Source organism: Schistocerca gregaria, chromosome 5 (assembly GCF_023897955.1).
Source record: "Schistocerca gregaria isolate iqSchGreg1 chromosome 5, iqSchGreg1.2, whole genome shotgun sequence".
NCBI classification, from domain to species: Eukaryota; Metazoa; Arthropoda; class Insecta; order Orthoptera; family Acrididae; genus Schistocerca; species Schistocerca gregaria.
In genome coordinates this window covers 65,604,967-65,626,395 of record NC_064924.1, presented here as the reverse complement: position 1 = coordinate 65,626,395, position 21,429 = coordinate 65,604,967, and the positions used below count along the sequence as shown (strand labels likewise).

General features: G+C 39.7%; 1 protein-coding gene across 1 annotated transcript in view; it reads right to left on the bottom strand.

Annotated features, from left to right (window-relative positions):
* Positions 1-20,436, bottom strand: part of LOC126271882 (polynucleotide 5'-hydroxyl-kinase NOL9) — a 63,422-nt gene extending 42,986 nt beyond the window's left edge. The window contains exons 1-2 of the mRNA XM_049974235.1: positions 19,954-20,436; positions 18,224-19,872 (exon numbers count right to left, since the gene is read on the bottom strand). Coding sequence (XP_049830192.1) covers positions 18,224-19,872; positions 19,954-20,030 — 1,726 coding nt within the window. The 5' untranslated portion in view covers positions 20,031-20,436. The remainder of the gene's footprint in view (positions 1-18,223; positions 19,873-19,953) is intronic.
* Between the last annotated feature and the right edge of the window lie 993 nt (positions 20,437-21,429).

Sequence of the window (21,429 nt, the reverse complement as noted above, 5' to 3'; positions counted from 1 at the left end):
ATGGTGCCACAACACATGATCCAAACAAAAATTGCAAACTTTGCAAATCAATATTTCAGTAACATAGCTACCCAGCTACAATGCAAGTTTGACAAATAAGCCTGTACAAACACTGAACTATATTCCAAACACAATGATGCTGCAAGTCACCACTTAAGAAGAAATAAGCAATGTTGTTCAGAACCAAAAAAATAAAAGATATTGACAAAGTGCCTGTGTGCTTGCTGAAGGACTGTATAGGCAGTATCATGAATGAATCATTCACCACGGGTTGTTCCCAATAGGCAATAAAGCGTGTGATGGTCCTGCCCCTGCATAAGAAAGGAGACCCCAAAAATACACAAAATTATTGGCTCTTCCCTTTACTGTTATCATTTTCAAAAGTAGTGGAAACCATAATGAAAATCAGACTCATGAGATACCTAACAAAGTGCAATCTTCTGTGTAAAGACGAGTTTGGGTTCAGACCTTATAAAAGCACACAATCAGCAATGGCTCATTTTACCAATGTTGTTCTGAAAGCACTTGACTTCAATAAAGTCTTTGACACAGCAGATTACACACTTTTGTTAAATAAACTGGAAGCTCTAGGAATAAGAGGGGTAGCAAATAATTGGGGTAGAGATCTCTCAAACAAACCACACCTTTCTGTCACGGAGTATCTTAATATTGTAGCCCCAAGGAAGCGTGCTTGGTCCAATACTATTTGTGATATATATCAACAATTTTCCCCAGTGTGTCAAACATGGTGAAACAGTATTGTTTGCTGATGACAGTAAGATTCTAATTAGTGAAACATCATTACGTGTACTAAAGGACAACTCTGAAGAAACACTCAGGCACATATCAGATGGCTAGACAACAACAAATTAACTTTGAATATAAAAAAAACACAGTATTAGTTTCCATATAAGCAGAAAAACCAAAAATAACTCTTTAAAAGTGAACGATGAGCTCACAGAATGTGTATCACAAACAAAATTTCTAAGGATACATGTCGGCACACGACTAAAATGGACTGGACATGTTAATGCCCTCAGGAAATGAATAGCTTCAGCATACTTTGCACTGAGAAAAATAAATTTTGTGTGTAGTAGCTAATGCACCAGAACAACATATTTTGCATATGTTCATCCTGTGATGAGTGATGGGATAATATTCGGGGAACAAATGACAAAAATCAGCAAGAGAACTCACTGCACTCACCTGTTTAAATCTATGGGAATTTTGACTATTCCATATGAGTAAATTTTGCAAACAGTGATCCATATTAAAAAACAACACTGATCAGTACCCAGTGAACAGGTCTCTACATGAACATGGAACCAGATACGGCCATTACTTACATCTCAATAGAAAAAAACACAAAATTGTGTGCTGTATAATGGAATTAAACTATACAATAAACTACCACAAGAGATCAAAGACAAAAGTGAAATGCATGCCTTCAGCAATACCCTAAAAATTTATTTGCTATAAAAGTGTTTTTACACTGTAAAGGATTACCTAAACTGATGGGTAAATTTTGTTGACAACTGTGCTAATGATTAATTACTGCAATTAGAGGCACTTGACATTATGTTCAATAGAACAGTTAAATGCAATGTCCAAAGACAGTAACGCAGTAAGACAAGAAATGTATGTATATATTTATTTTGGTAATGAGCATGTTTATGTATCTTTATGTCTGTATTTATGTGTTGATAACATACATACAATTTCTATTTTTCACGGATGGCTATATAAATAAAATAAATTATCTTTGCCACTTCTGACCAGTACACAGTCTTTTATTCCTTTGCACATGTATGCATTTCTTTTTTCTAAGAAATGTTGTGTCTTGCATTTTAAGTGCTTTTGTTTTAGCCAGGAACTAAATCTCATTCATCATATGGTGTTATAATTTAATTATGGGCTGTACAACAATAATGTTAAATTTTAGACGGCCTAAAGTTTGTACTTCTATAGGTACATATGAGAGTTCATTGAACATTGGGCTTCTGGTACACATTGCTGTATCCCAGAACTTTGTTCATAGTTGAAATCATAAAAGAATTTATTTGCATGATCTGAGGCCACCAACAAACTACATAAATTATTGTTGCTTTTGCAGGATAATTCCATTAACTCATAGTTCTTCAGATGAGAGAAAGTTAGCCTTAACATATAAAAATATAATTATCACTGGCTACGTGACCAGGTTTGAAATACCATTAATGGCACAAAGTTATTAGAAATTGAGTGCAACCTTGGTTTAGACAGCAGGGATAGAAAACATTGAGTGAAAGGTTATTTACAACTTGTACAGAAACCAGACTGTGGTTATAAGAGACAAAAGGCATGAAAGGAATGTAGCAGTCAAGAAAGGAGCAGGACAAGGTTATACCTTATCCCTCATATTCAATCTTTACATGATTCACACAGTAAAGACTCAAAGCAGAAATTAGACAAAGGAAGTAAAGTTCATGGTGAACATCAACATGAGCACAGAAATGTAGCCATATTACGTCAAGTGATGATGGCTGAATTAGATTAGGAAATGAGACACTAAAAGCAATAAAGGAGTTTTTCTATTTGAGCGACAAAATTTAAAAAAATTGATGGCGGCAGAAGTCAACACGGTATAAAATGTAAACTGGGAATAATGTGAAAAGATTTTCTGAAAAAGGTTTTTTTTTTAATATTTAACATAAGTTTGTGCTTTGATGGCTCAGTAGTTAAGTGCAAGATTATATATCTAAAAGTGTGGGGTTCGACCCTTGGTTAGTTCCAGGATTTTTGCAGGTCACCTATGAAAATGTTTGTTAATGTGAAAAATGCCAATGTGCATCGTGGTTCGGGATTACAAAAGAGTCCAATTCTACCCATCTGCTTTGCCCATGACGTCACCAATATGGCGGAAACAACCATTCTCGGCGTCTCCAATATGGCACCTATGACATCATTACATAAACGACAACAAACACGAAAATACATACAAACCAACAAGTACATCTCTCTCCAAAAATATAATTAAACTAGTGGGACAGGTGTGGGAAACTGGGAGATTTTTGGTGGGGACAAACTAAATATAAACACATACAGACACACACCATGATCCCAAACCACACAAAATGACAACATAAAAACACCACAAATTCCCAAATTCCACTACACTTACAATATCAACAGGAATCGGTCACTTCCCTTCACCTACATAGCTCAGCCGCAATTGTCGATAGCACACATTAAGAAACCAACTACTCCAAACATTATAATCACACCACAACTATCAATACCACAAAACCAACACCTAAACCAACAAAAATTGGAATTGGACACTTCCCTTGACCTATATAGGTCAACAGTAGCTCACGATACCGAAGCACACATAGCTACGATGACACATTGGAATCGGACGCTTCCCTTGACCTATATAGGTCAACAGCAACTCACGAGATCACAACACACATAGCTACGATGACAACTGGAATCTGACACTTCCTTTGACCTATATAGGTCAACAGCAACTCACAATACTAAGACACATAACAATGACTCATTGGAATCTAACACTTCCCTTGACCTATACAGGTTGACAACAGCTCACGATACCAAAACACGCATAGCTACGATGACAAATTGGAATCAGTCACTTCCCATGACCTATACAGTTAAGATGCAACTGACAATACCAAAAAAATTGAAATCGAGCACTTCCTCTAAGGTACATAAATCAAACACAAGTGCCGGTACCAAAACATTAACTACCAACACACGCAGTAAATATCACCAACCCAGCACACATAAAAACCCCACTGAACATCATAACACGTGAACAATAGACCCAAAAAAACTACTACTTACCAAAAAAAAAAAAAAGTTCAGGTGCTACACACTAACCCCAACTCGCATAAACAGCTTGCATACACCGCATTTCACTATCTCCATCACAAGCCCAAAAAGTTGCAGAAACATAATGAAGGACATGATGTCTCCCATTTCAGCCTGCAGACGCACACTATTATACTTAGAAGTCATATCCATACCTCACAAAAGAAGCCTCAAATTGAATTAAATGACTTAACGTGCGACAAACAGCAAACCAATAATATCAAAAGACACCGCTATAACATAAACACAATGGAAACTTAATTCTTAACTCACTGCCACTAATCTCTGTTCTCCTATAACAGTCACGAGCGATAAATGCACACTTCAAGCACACCCAAATGAACCAATACACCACATAACACGTGGACCATACACACACCACCAGAGGACAGCACCAACCACAACAAGACGACATCTGCAAACACAACACACTCACAAATTAAACTCTGCGCCTTCATGCCCACAACACAACACCCTTACATCACGGGTCTAAGCCAACGGGTGGGATCGGACGCCTCTGTTGACCCCCATGGTTCAGTGGCATTTTAAACTGTAGGTCCTCCTGTAACTGGCTCCATAAGTCAGTAAGGGATAGAGGAAGGCAATGGCATTATCACTTCCAGCAGGATGATGTTCAGTGAAGCACTGCAGTGTTCAAAACAACCTTCAGGTTGATGTTAGTTTTAGTTGTATTAATTTAACTGTTAGGAAGTCTTTTCTTAAAATATTTGGAGTGTAGCCTTATACGGAAATGGAACATCAATTATAAACAGCACAAACAAGAAGACAGGAGAAGATTTTGAAATTTGTTGTTATGGAAGAAAGTTGAAGATTAGAATGAAAAGATTATGAATCAAACTGCTGAGAAGACAGCTGTGTGGATAAATTTAACTGAAAGAAGGGATAAGGAGACAGGACACTTCCTAAAGCACCAACAGATGGTTGAGTGGAGAGCTAAAACTTTAGAGGGAGAACAAAACTTGGGTACAGGAACCAGGTTCAAATGAATCAACAACACAATCATCAGTCAGGCTGCAGCTCTCAGCTGTTATAAATCTACAGATCAGCAAGTTAAGTGTTTACCTTTTTCTGCCTTTCCCCATAGTATATTTATTACATTTCATGAATGTTGTTCTGTTTAAGAGGTTCAATCTCACGTTTTTGTAATGGTAAATTCGCAGTAGTTGCTCAGTGAACAGCCAACACCATGGCTTATTAACCCATCACATTCACTTGCAACACATCAGGAGGGTGGCAAGTTGTATACCCAAGATTCTGTCTGTTTTTATAGTTTACTTCCTCAGTCTTGCTAGAATGGTTACGATTTGTGCACGCTGTAAGCAAACACAGGATTACCTGGCCAGAGTTCACAGACAACTGAATGCACTTTTGGCAATGGTCAGTCACCTTCCGGCTGCTGCCTCAGGGTGTAACAATGGTGGAGAATCTGGAGTGTCGCATGGGACACCTCAGGTGTCACTTATTTTGCCCAAAGGCTCTGTTGCCAAGACACCTCCTAGTGTACCCAACACGGCTGATCCACCCTCACCGCAGGGTGAGTGGAGTGTAGCAAATGGACATGTGGCCGCTGCTTCAACAGAGTCTGAGCTCCAACATTAGGCGTATTAAGGAGCCACTTAGACAGACAGCATTCAGGACTGGAAAAAATGTCAATGTGTGCTCAGTATGTCTACCAGGGGGCCTCATCCGAGATGTGGAGGTGGCATTGCCTGTGGCTATCAAGCAAGCAGCATGCAGTCAACTGCACGTTGTGGCTCATGTCGGCACCAATGGCACTTGTCGCATGGGTTGTAAGACCAGTTTATACAGGTGGCTGGCAGGGTGCAATCACCACTCACAATTTGCATCAATGTCCCACTGTTGATTGGGGTCCTCTGGTTTGGAGCTGTGTGGCAGGTCTCAGCTCAAGACATCATTGGCTCCGTGGCGGTCTTCATTGAAGATTTCTAGACCTGTGTTATCAAGTGAGGATTTGTAGGACTCCCCTTGATTGGTCAGGGCTGCACTACATGAAGGAAGCAGCTACTCGGGTGGCACAGTAATTGTGGAGTGCACATGGTATTTTTTAGGCTTGATGGTAGTTTGAGGTACTCTGATGAACACTCACAAGTCTATGTGCAGCAAAGGAAGTCAGATGGCGTCCAGAGTAAACACACTTCAACCATCAAAGTTTATCAGTAAACTGTCAAGGTATTCATAAATAAGTTCCCGAATTTACTACCCTGCAGCAAAGCTTTCATGCTCAAATTATTCTTGGGATTGAGAGCTGGCTGAAAACGCCAGTTGTGGAATGTATATTGGAACAATAGATTAGAGGACATAGGAGGAGGAGTATTGATTGCAACTGACAAAAACATTGTTTCTACTGAGGTTCAAGTGGAGTGTGACTGAAGTTTTCTGATCATGTATGATAGTTACAGGTGAAACCAAGATTCCGCTGCGACAGTTCTAGAGTCATTCAAAGAAAGTCTATGGTCAGTAGTGCATAAATACCTAGATCATACCTACCAAGTATAGACTGGGACATCAATGGATTCATTGTGGGGGTACAGACAGTCATGTGAAATGTTTTTGAACAGGTTTTCTGAAAACAGTCTTGGGCAGCTAGCTCAGCAACCCACACACAATGCAAATGTCTTGCACCTTGTAGCTGCAATTAGGCCAGATCTCATCAAGAATGTCAGTATAGAAACGGGGATTAGCGGTCATGTCGTCATAACAATTGCTGTTGTTGTCTTCAGTCCTGAGACTGGTTTGATGCAGCTCTCCATGCTACTCTATCCTGTGCAAGCTTCTTGATCTCCCAGTACCTACTGCAACCTACATCCTTCTGAATCTGCTTAGTGTATTCATCTCTTGGTCTCCCTCTACGATTTTTACCCTCCACGCTGCCCTCCAATGCTAAATTTGTGATCCCTTGATGCCTCAAAACATGTCCTACCAACCGATCCCTTCTTCTAGTCAAGTTGTGCCACAAACTTCTCTTCTCCCCAATCCTATTCAATACCTCCTCATTAGTTACGTGATCTATCCACCTTATCTTCAGCATTCTTCTGCAGCACCACATTTCGAAAGCTTCTATTCTCTTCTTGTCCAAACTAGTTATCGTCCATGTTTCACTTCCATACATGGCTACACTCCAAACAAATACTTTCAGAAACGACTTCCTGATACATAAATCTATATTTGATGTTAACAACTTTCTCTTCTTCAGAAACGCTTTCCTTGCCATTGCCAGTCTACATTTTATATCCTCTCTACTTCGACCATCATCAGTTATTTTACTTCCTAAATAGCAAAACTCCTTTACTACTTTAAGTGTCTCATTTCCTAATCTAATTCCCTCAGCATCACCCGATTTAATTTGACTGCATTCCATTATCCTCGTTTTGCTTTTGTTGATGTTCATCTTATATCCTCCTTTCAAGACACTGTCCATTCCGTTCAACTGCTCTTCCAAGTCCTTTGCCGTCTCTGACAGAATTACAATGTCATCGGCGAACCTCAAAGTTTTTACTTCTTCTCCATGAATTTTAATACCTACTCCAAATTTTTCTTTTGTTTATTTTACTGCTTGCTCAATATACAGATTGAATAGCATCGGGGAGAGGCTACAACCCTGTCTCACTCCCTTCCAAACCACTGCTTCCCTTTGATGCCCCTCGACTCTTATGACTGCCATCTGGTTTCTGTACAAACCAGCTCGCTATATTTTACCCCTGCCACCTTCAGAATTTGAAAGAGAGTATTCCAGTTAACATTGTCAAAAGCTTTCTCTAAGTCTACAAATGCTAGAAACGTAGGTTTGCCTTTTCTTAATCTTTCTTCTAAGATAAGTCGTAAGGTCAGTATTGCCTCACGTGTTCCAACATTTCTACGGAATCCAAACTGATCCTCCCCAAGGTCTGCATCTACCAGTTTTTCCATTTGTCTGTAAAGAATTCGCATTAGTATTTTGCAGCTGTGACTTATTAAACTGATAGTTGGTAACTTTCACATCTGTCAACACCTGCTTTCTTTGGGATTGGAATTATTATATTCTTCTTGAAGTCTGAGGGTATTTCGCCTGTCTCATACATCTTGCTCACCAGCTGGAAGAGTTTTGTCATGACTGGCTCTCCAAAGGCCGTCAGTAGTTCTAATGGAATGTTATCTACTCCGGGGGCCTTGTTTCGATTCAGGTCTTTAAGTGCTCTGTCAAACTCTTCACGCAGTATCTTATCTCACATTTTGTCTTCATCTACATCCTCTTCCATTTCCATAATATTGTCCTCAAGTACATCGCCCTTGTATAAACCTTCTATATACTCTTTCCACCTTTCTGCCTTCCCTTCTTTGCTTAGAACTGGGTTGCCATCTCTTACCCCTAGTGAGATAAGCTTCTACATCCTTACATTTGTCCTCTAGCCATTCCTGCTTAGCCATTTTGCACTTCCTGTTGATCTCATTTTTGAGACGTTTGTATTCCTTTTTGACTGCTTCATTTACTGCATTTTTATATTTTCTCCTTTCATCAATTAAATTCAATATTTCTTCTGTTACCCAAGGGTTTCTAGCAGCCCTCGTCTTTTTACCTACTTTATCCTCTGCTGCCTTCACGACTTCATCCCTCAGAGCTACCCATTCTTCTTCTACTGTGTTTCTTTCCCCCATTCCTGTCAATTGTTCCCTTATGCTCTCCTTGAAACTCAGTACAACCTCTGGTTCTTTCAGCTTATCCAGATCCCATGTCCTTAAATTCCCACCATTTTGCAGTTTCTTCAGGTTTAACCTACAGGTCATAACCAATAGATTGTGGTCAGAGTCCACATCTGCCCCTGGAAATGTCCTACAATTTAAAACCTGATTCCTAAATCTCTGCCTTACCATTATATAATCTATTTAATTATTGTTACAAAAGTTAATAAGTCAGTCAAGAAGGCTAGGAGTGTGTTTCTGCTATATGGAGCAGATAAGCATTTGTTAGCATCTCACTTAGTAAACAGATATCGCTTAGCTCCAGTGAGATGGACATAGAGGGATTACGGGCAAAGTTCAAGTAAATTGTAAATCATTGTCTGGAGGGTTATGTGCCTAGTAAGTAGATAAAGAATGGCAAAAATCCACCACAGTTTAATAATGGAATTCAGAAGATGCTGAGTAAGCAGAGGCTGTTGCCCTCTCAGTTCAAAAGGGAACACACAATTGATGGAAAGCAAAGATTTGTAGAGATCTATGCATCTGTGAAAAGATCTGTGCCTAAAGCAACAATAACTACTGCTGTTAACTTTAGCAAAAGATATAGCAGAGAACGAGAGAAAATTCTGGTCCTATGTAAATTTGCCAAGTGCGTCTGTTTGTTGACCAGTCTGGTGTGGCAGTTGAAGATAGCAAAATGAAAGCCAAAGTATTAAATTTTGCACTCAAGAAACAATTCATGCAGGAGAATCATACAAACATACTTTCATTTGACCATAGGACAGATTCCCGTATGGATGACATAGTAATAAGCATCTCTGGCACAGAGAAAAAAACTGCAAGATTTGAAAACAAATAAGTCACCAGGTCCGGACTGCACTTATTGCGAATCTTGCATTTATTGTGAATCTCTCACCCAGCATTAAGTTCCATGCAACTGGAAAAAAGTGCAAGTGACTCCTGTATATGAGGAGGATAAAAGAACAGACCCACAAAATTACAGACCAATAGCCCCCCTATGTTCGGTCTGCTGCAGAATTCTTGAACATATTCTCAGTTCAAATATAATAAATTTTCTTGCGACTGAGAAGCTAATGTCCAAGGATCAACATGGCTTCAGAAAGCATCGCTCGTACAAAATTCAGCTTACTCTTCTCTCACATGATATACAGTGAACTATAGATGAAGCGCAACAGGTCTATTCCATATTTCTATATTTATGGAAATCATTTGACATGGTATCCCACTACAGGCTGCCAATGAAGTTACAAGAATATGGAATGAGTTCACAGATAAGAGAGTCATTTGAAGACTCTTAAGTAACAGAACCCTGTGTGTTGTCCTCAACAGCAAGTGTTTAACAGAGGCAAGGGTATGTCAGGAGTACCCCAGGAAAGTGCGATACGACTGAAGTTGTTCTCTATATACATAAATGATTTGGCATATGAGATGGGCAGCAATCTGCAGTTGTTTCCTGATGACACTGTTGTGTACGGTAAAGTGTCAAAGTTGGGAACCTGTAGGAAGATACAGGATGACATAGACAAAATTTCCAGTTGGTGTGATGAATGGCAGCTACCTCTAAATGTGTGAAAGTGTAAGTTAATGCAGATCAGTAGAAGAAACAAACCTGTAAAGTTCAGACATGGCATTAGTAGTGTACTACTTGACACAGTCGCGTCATTTAGATATATGGCTGTAATGCTGCAAAGCAATAGGAAATGGAATGAGCATGTGAGGACTGTGGTAGGGAAGACCAATGGTCAACTTTAGTTTATTGGGTGAATTTTAGGAATGTGTGGTTCATCTATAAAGGAGACCATATGCAGGACACAGGTGTCAGCTATTCTTGAATACTGCTTGAGTGCTTGGGATCTGTACCTGGTCAGATTGGTGAAGGACGTTGAAGTTTTTCAGAGGTGGGCTGCCAGATTTGTTACCAGTGGGCTTGAACAACACACAAGTGTTACAGAGATGCTTCAGGAACTCAAATGGGAATCCCTGGAAGGAAGGCGACATTCTTTCAAGAAAATTTAGAGAACCAACATTTGAAGCTGGGTGCCGAAAAGATTCTGCTGCTACCAACTTACCCTGCATGTCAGGACCACAAAGATAAGATTCGAGAAATTAGGGCTCATACGGAGGCATATAGGCAGTCATTTTTTGCTCACTCTATTTGTGAGTGGAACAGGAAAGGAAATAACTAGTAGTGGTACAGGGTACCATTCGCCATACACCGTACTGTGGTTTGTGAAGTATCTATGTAGATGCAGGTGTATATGCAGGCATAATCACAATTAGCATTCTTTAATAAAAACTGAAAGAACTACAAATAAATCAGACCAAATGTGGAAGATTAATTTTCACCAAAAAACATGATGCAAGTTGTATGAATATTTTCTGGTGAGTAACTGCAGTGGAATTCTAACAATGATTCTGAGTCTTAAGCTTTTCACTGGAAATAAGCACAAAAACATTAAATGAAACCTGGGGCAAGCTATCTAAGCATGATGAATGTTATGGTCAACCCAACCACATATTTATTTATTTATTGCAATTTCTAATGAATATTCGATATTACATGCAGAGATTTCTTTATTTATTTGTCATAAATAGTAGCAAGTTCAAAAATCAAATGAATTCAGTATGGAATAGTGCACTCTTAAAGCGGGGATAAGGCCTAGAACAGAAGCAGTGCCACCCAAGACACATATCCTGTATTGCCTGTAGGTTAGCAAAGTGTCTGTTCTGCACAGTCAATAGAAGGGTAGTTTTATGCTGCCAGAGCTAGATGAGAAAATAGGCAATGCATTTTTAACCCCAAAATTAAAACCATTTGATATTCTTCACAGGTTATTTGTAGTTATGTTGAGCCATGAAAGGTTGCCTCAAACTGTGCCCTTACCAGTAAAGTTTTCTTTGTTTTTGGAATGAAGGCTGTGGTGACAAGAGTGATCTGTAGTATTGACCAATGAACACATTACGTTGAAAGGTACACAAATAATGAGAGGTTGGGTGGTGGACTGACACCGAAACATGTGGAATGCTTGAACCAGAGACTTCTGTGATAAGATGTGGCTGTGACTTTCTTGATTTCTGTCACAGGTCACAGATCTGAGAACTGTACGTCCCTCTTAAATACACCAGAATATGCAGTATGTTAGTGACTGCTAACTAGAAGCTAACTGTGTGCAGGATGCACAGAAGATTTATTTTGTTTCTTTTTTAAGATTAGAGAGATAGCCCAGTACAGATAATGATAGCAGCACTAAACTCTGAAGTATCAGTGTGAGACAAAAAGAAGTATGTCACAGATGGGACTATTAATCTTAGTGAGCAATTTCTGAAGCATTTGCAACAAATTTCGGATTGTTAAGTGCTCCTGAAAGCAGTAGAACTCATATAATGCTAGGTATAGAAATCTGGCTTAATTGACAGCAGCAAACTTTTTGTGAGCAAATTAAAGTGTGAATAATAGGCTAGTTGGCAATCAAGGTAGTGCAGTTTTTACAACAGACATGAAACTCAAATTTAGCAAACAAGAAATTGAACCTGCATGTAAGATTGTTGGAGCAAGACTTGGTAACAAGAGTGGGCATAGACTTATAAATGGTTCCTTCTATCGACCACCAGACTAACCTTCCAACCTAACACACGTCTCACACAATGTCACAGATCAATTTGTCGCACCAGTACAAGAAAACCCCAGGTTGTGAGTACGTATATTACCCAACATACTGCATTCGCTGGAGGAGATTAATCATCTGACACCTGACTGGAATAATTACAAGTTTGTAAGTTATGGTTTTGACAAGACACCCTGCAAAACACTACCCAATGCTTCTTGGAAAACTACTTACATCCAATAACTTGGAAGAGCGCTCATGATAGAAATATATTACATCTAATGTCAACAAACAGACCTGAGTTCTTTGAGGACATCCACACTGCATCTGTTGTCAGTGATCATGAAGCAAGTGAGGCAACAATGATTGTCAAACTCTAAAGACCAGCTAAAACTAGAGGGATGATTTACATGTTCAGTAAGCTGGATAAAGATCCAGTCATGTCATCTTATAGAGGAATTCAAAACATTTATCTGTGGGCAGGAGCACATAAAGGAACTGTGGCACAAGTTTTGAAGAACAGCTCACACATACAGCATAGACAACGTGCAACAGTTCATGGCAGGTGGGATCCTCCATGGTACATGATCACAGTAAAGGAACCTTTAAAGAAACAGTAACAACTGAATGACTGTAAAGCAAAAGTATTAGGCTCTAGACAGACACAGAATTAAACATATTCTGCTGAGAAAAGGGCAATTTCTGAAGCCTTCAACAACTATTATATCAGAATCTTATAGAAAGACCTCTCATCAAATTCTCAGAAATTCTGATTGTGTGTGTATATTTTTGCAAAGGAAGATACATGGCTACTGTCCCAGCTTAATACTTACACCACTGCAAAATCGTGTCATAGATATCAGTGTTGGTAATACCGAGAAACAGATGAAATCACTAACACAAAGAAAGGTCAAATTCAATGCCGAAACTGCAACTAAGTTCACCCATCTTTTAGTCATAATATACTGTATTCATCAAACAAAAATTTGTTTCCTGTTATTGGAAGAAAGCATAAGTCATGCCCATCTACAAGATGAGTAGCAGACGTGATCCACAAACCTACTGTCCAGTTTCACTGACATCCCTCTGTTGCAGAATCCTAGAACACATTCCGAGCTCGAAAATAACAGAATATCTTAAAAGAAGTGCTTCCTCCAGACCAACAAGAAAGATTAAAAAAAAAATCATGCAAAACCTAACTTGCAGTTCTCTCACGTGATATTCTGAAAGCAACAGTTAAAGACAATTAGGAAAATGTAATACTTTTTCTTTATTTCTGAAAAGCATTTGATTCAGTGCCACAAATACACTTATCAACAAAGGTACACTCACACAGGCTCTTCCAGTTAGCATTAATCTCGTGTAGAACGGGGTCTGCTGCATTCAAAATTTGGCAACATTATTTTATATTATTTTGTGGCCAGGCATGCTTCCCAGAATCACAGTCATGGGAGGGAAGACTTGTGCGCCACCTGTCTGTGAACTGTGTAAACACTGTTCTGTGTGTGATCATTTTTTAACTATTTATGTATCATACTTTCTCAGAAGGGAATTGGGAACAAGCCCATCATTTGGCTTAAAAGAAAGCATGGGGAACTGCCTGAAAGCCACTCTCTGGGTGTCTGGTGCACCAGTCACGGTCATTAATGTGCCACACAGATCTGATATGCAGCTGCCTGATCGCCCCATCTTGCAAGCCAACATGCTGAGTGTTTCCCTATACAAACAGATCTACAGTCAAGTGGAATATCAAACAAAACTGGACGAAGGGTTTCTTGGTATGGAGGATCAGCATGTTATCTTGGATATAGAGTCACTGTTAATGCACTTGGGGCATGCCCTAATGAAGTGTGTAGAGACCCTTGTATATTAACATCTGGCAGACAGTATCTGGAAAAAACTGTACAAATATCCAGTTATATATAGATAAGATTTCAAAGTGGTTTAAGATTGGCAATTCACAAAACAAATATCTAGGACTATATTATCAATTAGCCACAATTGGAATGTCAACTCATAAAATTGCTGGGTGCAAAAATCTGTGGGGGGATATGAAATAATATAGGCTCAATCTTAGGCAAAGCAAGTGGTAGACTTCAGTTCATTGGCAGGATAATGGGGAAATGCAGTCAGCGTATAATTGAGATTGCTTGTGCTAAAATATTGCTTATGTTTGTGACACCTGTACCAAATAGGACTAACAGAGGATATTGAACATTACAAACAAGGTGTCATGAATGTCAATGACTGGCCCATAGGAAAGTGTCCCTGAAATGCTCAAAATCCTGAACTTGTAAACACTTCAAGATAGACACCACCTAGCCTGTGAAAGCCATATTACAAAAGCTTCAAGAACCAACAGTAAATGAAGAAACTAGGAATACACTAAATATTTCTATGTAACACTCTCGTGGGGACCGCTAAGACAAAATTGGACTACCTTTGTACACAGAGATGCAATCACGTGGTCATTTTTCACGCAGTCCATATTGGGTCGGAATGAGAAGAAAACCTCTGCCATGCACTACACAGTGGTTTGCAGAGAACGTGTGTAGATGAAGAGGCACTTACACAGATAGCAGTGCATGTTAAACTGCTGCTTCTAGGACGGGGAGGTGTGTTGGCCCTGGATAAAATCCGGCCAGCGCATTAACGATGAAGATCAGTGTGCCTATCAGCCTGAATGTGATTTTTAGGTAGCTTCTCATATCCCACTATGTGAATACCAGGCTAGCATCCAAGTCCTGCCTCAGTGACAGGATTTGCAAAGAATTAGAAAACTTCCACTCTCTTTCACATGAGTAACATTACACGCAGACATCTGGAATACACACACTCCGTCCCTGCATCCAGCAAGCCCATTAAACTAATCATGCCTACCCTGAGCCAACACGGAACAAATGCACATTAAAAAGAAGCAGTATGTATGTGGAGAGGCACAAGGAAGGAGACAAGGGTGGAGGGAAGAGAGAATGACCTCTGAGTTTGAAAGACGTCAAAGGAATAGAACAGAAATGTGGTACCAGTGAGCTCACCTTGGCACAGGCATGGGAAGTTTTATGTGACATGCTATGAAGTGAAGGATTCAATTGGGGAGCGAGGGTAGTGGGAGGGGGGGTGGTGTGGCAGAAACTGTGGAATTAACAGTACAGTACCTGATACATACAATGAATTTTGTCTACGGAGCAAATAAATAAATATAAAAACATGGATTAACAAAATATAAAAACATATATTAACAAAGTTTAGCGGGAGTATGGGGACACAGGTGAATTTGGTTGTGGGGTAAAGGTCAATATCAGGGCCAGTAGCAGACTTCATGTTCCTTGCAGCAATGCTGTCAGTACTGACCTTGAGGTATGATAGGAATTGAAAGGGGGTGTGACAGCTGCTGATGGTATGCAGCCAACGAGAGAGTAAATGACAAAATGTTTCGAAGCAAGATACTAAGGAATATTGTCACATTCTTCTATGCCTCTATACCACAACCTTGTAAAACATTCAGAACACCAATCAAGGTGGCACAATGGTTAGCGCACTGGACTCGCATTCAGTAGGGCAACAGTTGAAACCCATGTCTGGCCATCCTGATTCAGGTTTTCCATGATTTCCCTAAATCATTTCAGACAAATGACGAGATAGTTCCTTTGAAAGGGCACAGCCAACGTACTTCCCTAATCCGATGCGACCGATTACCTCGCTGTTTGGTCCCCTCCCAGAAATCAGCCAACCAACATTTGGAACAAACATTCAAATATATGTGACAATCCAGATTGGAAATTTAACTGGTGGTAATTTCACTCACAGCTATTTGGGATGTGCTATTAAGTCCCAACCTAATCACAACCTCGTGATTCATGACATATTTGGGGGGGGGGGGGGGGGGGGGGGGGAATTGGGACAATAGCAAAGAAGAGAACACTATCAATTTCAGTGGCAGACTTGCGCTGCCTCTTTTTTCACCTCTCACTGGTTACATTAAAGTATCATTTCACTGGTACATGAAATTGTCACATTGCTAACATTTGGGCAGTAGAGAAACACTGCTGTAACTGGCAGTGGCCCTCATCAAAACTGTAGGCAGGATTGTGACTAGTAGAGACTGAAGCAGGAGGACTGTAGAATCAAAGGATGTGTTGTACGAATAATTCTCATTAGCTAGTAAAGGGTGTTAAGTAGTATGAGTTGCAAAGCAGTCACCGAGATTAAGTACACTGAGCTCACTGACCTACTTCATCACTGAGACATCAGTTTCACTCTTAGCTATAGTCTGGGCCCCAATACCAGCTTTTGCGAGCTGCATAGCTGAGAAGTAACCTTCCAACACATCCTTAGACCAAAAATTCATAATAACTAAAACTCTGTTAATTACTTCCTCCATTTCCTTGTGGCTTGCTCTTCATTCAATCAATCTACACCCACTATATGCTCTTTCTGCTTTCGCTCTTCCTGTTTACCACTCCTCCACAACCACTTTACTGTATGTGAGATGCAACTACCTTGCCTGCACAAGGACAGATTCAACAGTGTTACGATCCCTTGCTGCCTGTTCCTCTCAGCTGCCATCCTCCCTTCCGTCCATTCCTCTCTTCTTCCGCTCACCCAATCCACCCAACACAATTTCCCCCCTCAGCTGACGTGCAGTAGCAGGACAATGTAGCCTTCCAACAGTATGTACACATGTGTTTAATTATTCTGTTAGCTCCAAAGAAGATATTGTTGGACTGTTTTAATCTGGCTTATGCACTTATTGGTGATTCAGTGCCTGTAAGGTGACAGGTTACCCTCACTCCTCTCATTTTTTATCTTCTTACTAGGGCATCCCAATACTGTAGTCAGGTTGCAACGTAATAGCTTGGTAGTGAGTTAGTAAAACCAGTTAGTTACTTAGTTGGCTGTATGTTCCATAGATCTTTTGCACGAATAAATCGTAATGGTGTGGAATGAATCATTTTACATTCATATCATAGGTTAGTTCGTAAATGTGATTCAAATGGCTTTGAGCACTATGCGACTTAACTTCTGAGGTCATCTGCCCCCTAGAACTTAGAACTAATTAAACCTAACCAACCTAAGGACATCACACACATCCATGCCCAAGGCAGGATTTGAACCTCCGACCGTAGCGGTCGCTCGGTTCCAGACTGTAGTGCCTAGAACCGCACAGCTACCCCAGCCGGCTGTAAATATGGGTACATGCTGAGCCTCCATTAGTGCTTTTGTTTTGTTTATTATTATTAAATATACAGATGTGGGTTAGTAATTCCCACCCACCACCTTTTACATATTACAATAATAGAAATACTTCTACAGAATAGGAGTTGTCATGGAGAAACTTTTTAGTTGCTGCATGGTATACTTCTTTTTGTGCTACAGATAACCTTTGCACTGAGTACTGTGGCACTGTAATTAAGTACAATCATTGTTCTTTCTGAACTGCAGTATATTATTTACAACAAACAGTGTGAGGGAATACACATACTCTGAAACAGTAGTCAGAATGCCCAACTCCTTAAACACTGAACTAGCATTTTTTCTTCTTCTTCTTTAGTAAATATTTTGTTGGCTGACTGATCATTAGTGTAGCTGAGAGTCTAGGATAGACAGAAAGTTAATAGTGTGATGTTGAGTTTCTGAAGCCCAAAAACATGCTGTACTGCGAAAAGGGTTATCCACGATGACCCAAAAATTATTTTTTAATGTTATGATGAATATCTCATGAACTTTTGAGGTTATGACCACAGATTTTGCAAATACATTGGACATTCTGTGGCTATAGTCACATCAGGATTTGACACAATTACATCAGCTCATTCCTACAAAAACTGTTTGCTGCTCTTTCACTGCATTCTTACAACCTTGTATGAGGACATGATTTTAACTTCAATTACAGTAATACTTTTCTTATGATTTCACCAGAAAACTGGCAAAAACATACAGTATCAGTTAATTCCAGTTCAAACCAACATCTGCAGCTTTTTCTACACAATGTGGCATAACAAGTATTTAATCATGTATGTACATACCTTTTGAGGAATTTTGGGATAATATCACATCTGATAAACTGTCCCAGTCATCTCTTTTGCAAAACAGTTTCACATTTTCTTCAGAGTTTTCAAGCAATAACTCACAGTCCAATTTTTTCTCTGCAAATGAATACTTCTTCTTTGTTTTTGCAACTGATAAAATATTAGGAAATAATTTATTTGGCAGATGCAAACTCAGATAATCAACAACACTGCTCTCTGCCTTTTCTAATAAAAGCACACTGTCCGACTCTTCCAATGAGTCAATGAGGTTATCAGGTAACTGATTATGTGCACAAACTGTCAAAAGGTTGTCATCACTGGCAAATGTATTACTTGACGCACATGAGGTCATGCACAAAAGACTTACACCACGAGGTGAAAAGATTGTATATTTCTCATGTTCATTACCTGGCTTCAGTTTATATCCCAAAATTTCTGCACAGCCAACAATTACAGAAACTGTAAGCTTTCCTCTGACATAAACTGAAGCCCCACTTTTCATTACCAATAGGAACCTATCATTTTCCACAAAACGAATATCAATTAGTGTGCCACAGGTGTCAACATCACTGGCTGTAGATACCATAGATTGTGTGTTGCTGCGCGTATGAAAGATATCCCTTAAAACAGAAACATCACAATCATTGGTATCTTCAATGGATAAAGATTGAAATTTTTCCCTTACAAATGTTTGTGGCACACTTAAACTACAATTTGTGTCATCTGGAGTACTAGCCACACCACCGCCTTCAGCACATGTGTAAACACGTGAGTCATTACATACTTCTTCATGGGAACAAAGAATTTTCTTCATATTTTGTGTCATTTTGGCAACATCATCTCTGCCCCCTTTTCCAGTTCTACAAACACTTTCTAGCCTTGCTGCTATAATGTCTTCCATTGAATTCTGACCTTCACTTTTCACTATTAACGGTGCAACATCACACACACCTGTACCACATGATGGCACACACTCGTTGGTATCCACATTACGCACTTGTAGACTGACAAGCTCTGCTGAATCAGACACAAAAGCATTGTCACTTGCAGCAAAAACAGTGGGGTAATTGTCATTCTCATTACTTTTCTCCAGTTGGGATGAGATGACAGGGGCTAGGCCTGTATGTCCACTGGCACTAAATTCGGTAATTTTCGACTTTCTTTTCTTCTCTTTCCTGTTTCTCAATTTTTTCCCGGATGTTTTTGAAGCACTGTCTGCTCCTTGTTTTTCACTTTCATCCTGAATGGTCCCAGTCATGTCACTGACCGGTAGTAATAAAGTAGCAGCAGTAGCTTGTATTTCAACGTCTCTCCTCTCACTTACACTCTTTCGCAAAGGATCACAACTGTTGTTCAATAAGTCAGTATTTATCTCTGTGACAATTTCTGGTTCACTTTCATTTCCTGAAGTAATGGTATCATCCCTAGGAGACATGCCTTTTTGTGGTGTTACTGTATCGGCTGCCTCCAAAATTTTTGACGTGACATCCGTTATAAACTGAACCTCCACACTCTTGTTCTTCTTCATTCTCTTGGGGTCCAATCTCCAGGAACTTAAATCCACTGGTTCCACGCCCATTCCTGAAGCCTCGAGTTTACCCCGTGTCGTTAATTCATTATTACCTGCCCTTGCTGACAGCAAGTTTCTGTCGAAAAAAAGATAAATTAGCGACATATTCATTTGACGGGTGCTGTAAGGACAATACTGTAAACTAACGTATACTTACTTTACTTTATTTTTAAATCCTTTTCGTTTCTTTAGCTCCTTCGACGCTGTAACATGCGCAGCTCTGAATCTTTCCATGTTTATAGGTTGCTAAATTACTTAACACAAATCTTAGCGCACAGGGCAAATAATACATAAATCAGTAAATAGTAGTTTCTCGCGAAGATACAGTGCAGTTACGTGTCGAGGGTACAAAATAAAGAATATTTAAGATCATACTTCTCCTTTTCCCCTTCTCCTAAAACTGTCACTATAGTATTACACATAATCGAACATGTTTTTTACGTTTGTACACAAACCTACACGTGTTCCGCTGGTACAACGTAAACAAATAGTTTTTCGTCTTGCCGATAATATCTTTGAGCTGAGAAGTCAAAGGGAAAGCTATCATTCCATGACGCAGTGAAAACCATGGAGGTCATTCTACCTCCATGGTGAAAACTTGCACCGGTGCACAACCAGTCAACTGATCTGTGGAAGCATCCTACTGGCTCCTTTTCGTGTCATCTGGTCCCTGTCTCTTTGCTTACCACTTACATGTACTTCCAATCACCAAGGTCCAAGAGCATTAGCAATTGCCGTTACGTGTATCTTCCCTCATTCTGTTTCGTTCAACTCAACAACGCAGATGTTGAATAGTTTGTTTGCGCGCCTCAGTAGTTAGCACTGTGGCAAAAGAATGGGCGTTGTCTTTAACTAAGTAAAGAAATATTTACAAAAGGTAAAAGATTTAAAACACTATGATAAGATTCTTATTACAGCCTTCAGCCATTCCTTATTACAAAATAATAACACAGCATCATTTTATGTGGCGCAATGTATTCCAGAGGTATTTTCACTTAGAGTATGGAGCAGCTAAGTTAGTTCCGGGATGCTAAATAGCTCTACTGACAGATCGTTTCACTGGAGGGAATTTGATGGCATGGAAGTTGGGGAACAAAATGACACTCTTCCTAGGGACTGTAGAGTGTATATATGAAAATAGCAGAACAGGATGGGAAGATTAGAGCCTTTCAGGCTGAATTAGATAAAGCTAGGGAGGAACTAATAAGGTTAAGGGGGGAGAAGGGTGAAGAGAAGTGGGAAGCAGTAGCAGGGAACAGGGGCCACAGAGAGAGGACAGTATCTGACAGTTTCGTTGTTGGCACAAAAATATATTTGCCCTGCTACCACAGTTAAGTAATGAACAGCCTCATGTAGATGTAGCTGATGCACAGCAGAATTCAGTTAAGAAGCCTGTTGCTTCAGAAAAAGTAGGAAGAAAATTCTGCTGTTAGGTATCAGTCATGGAAGAGGTGTGGGCCAACTTCTGCAAGGAAAATTAGGTGCCAGCTACCAGGTCACAAACGTTTTAAAGAAAAGTGCATCTCTCAGCTAAGTGATAGAGGGCATAGCATCTTTGTGTACAGGTTTCACCAAGGAGGATCATGTTGTAATAGTGGGCGGAGCAGGGTACAGTATCGAAAGAAACCAGGGC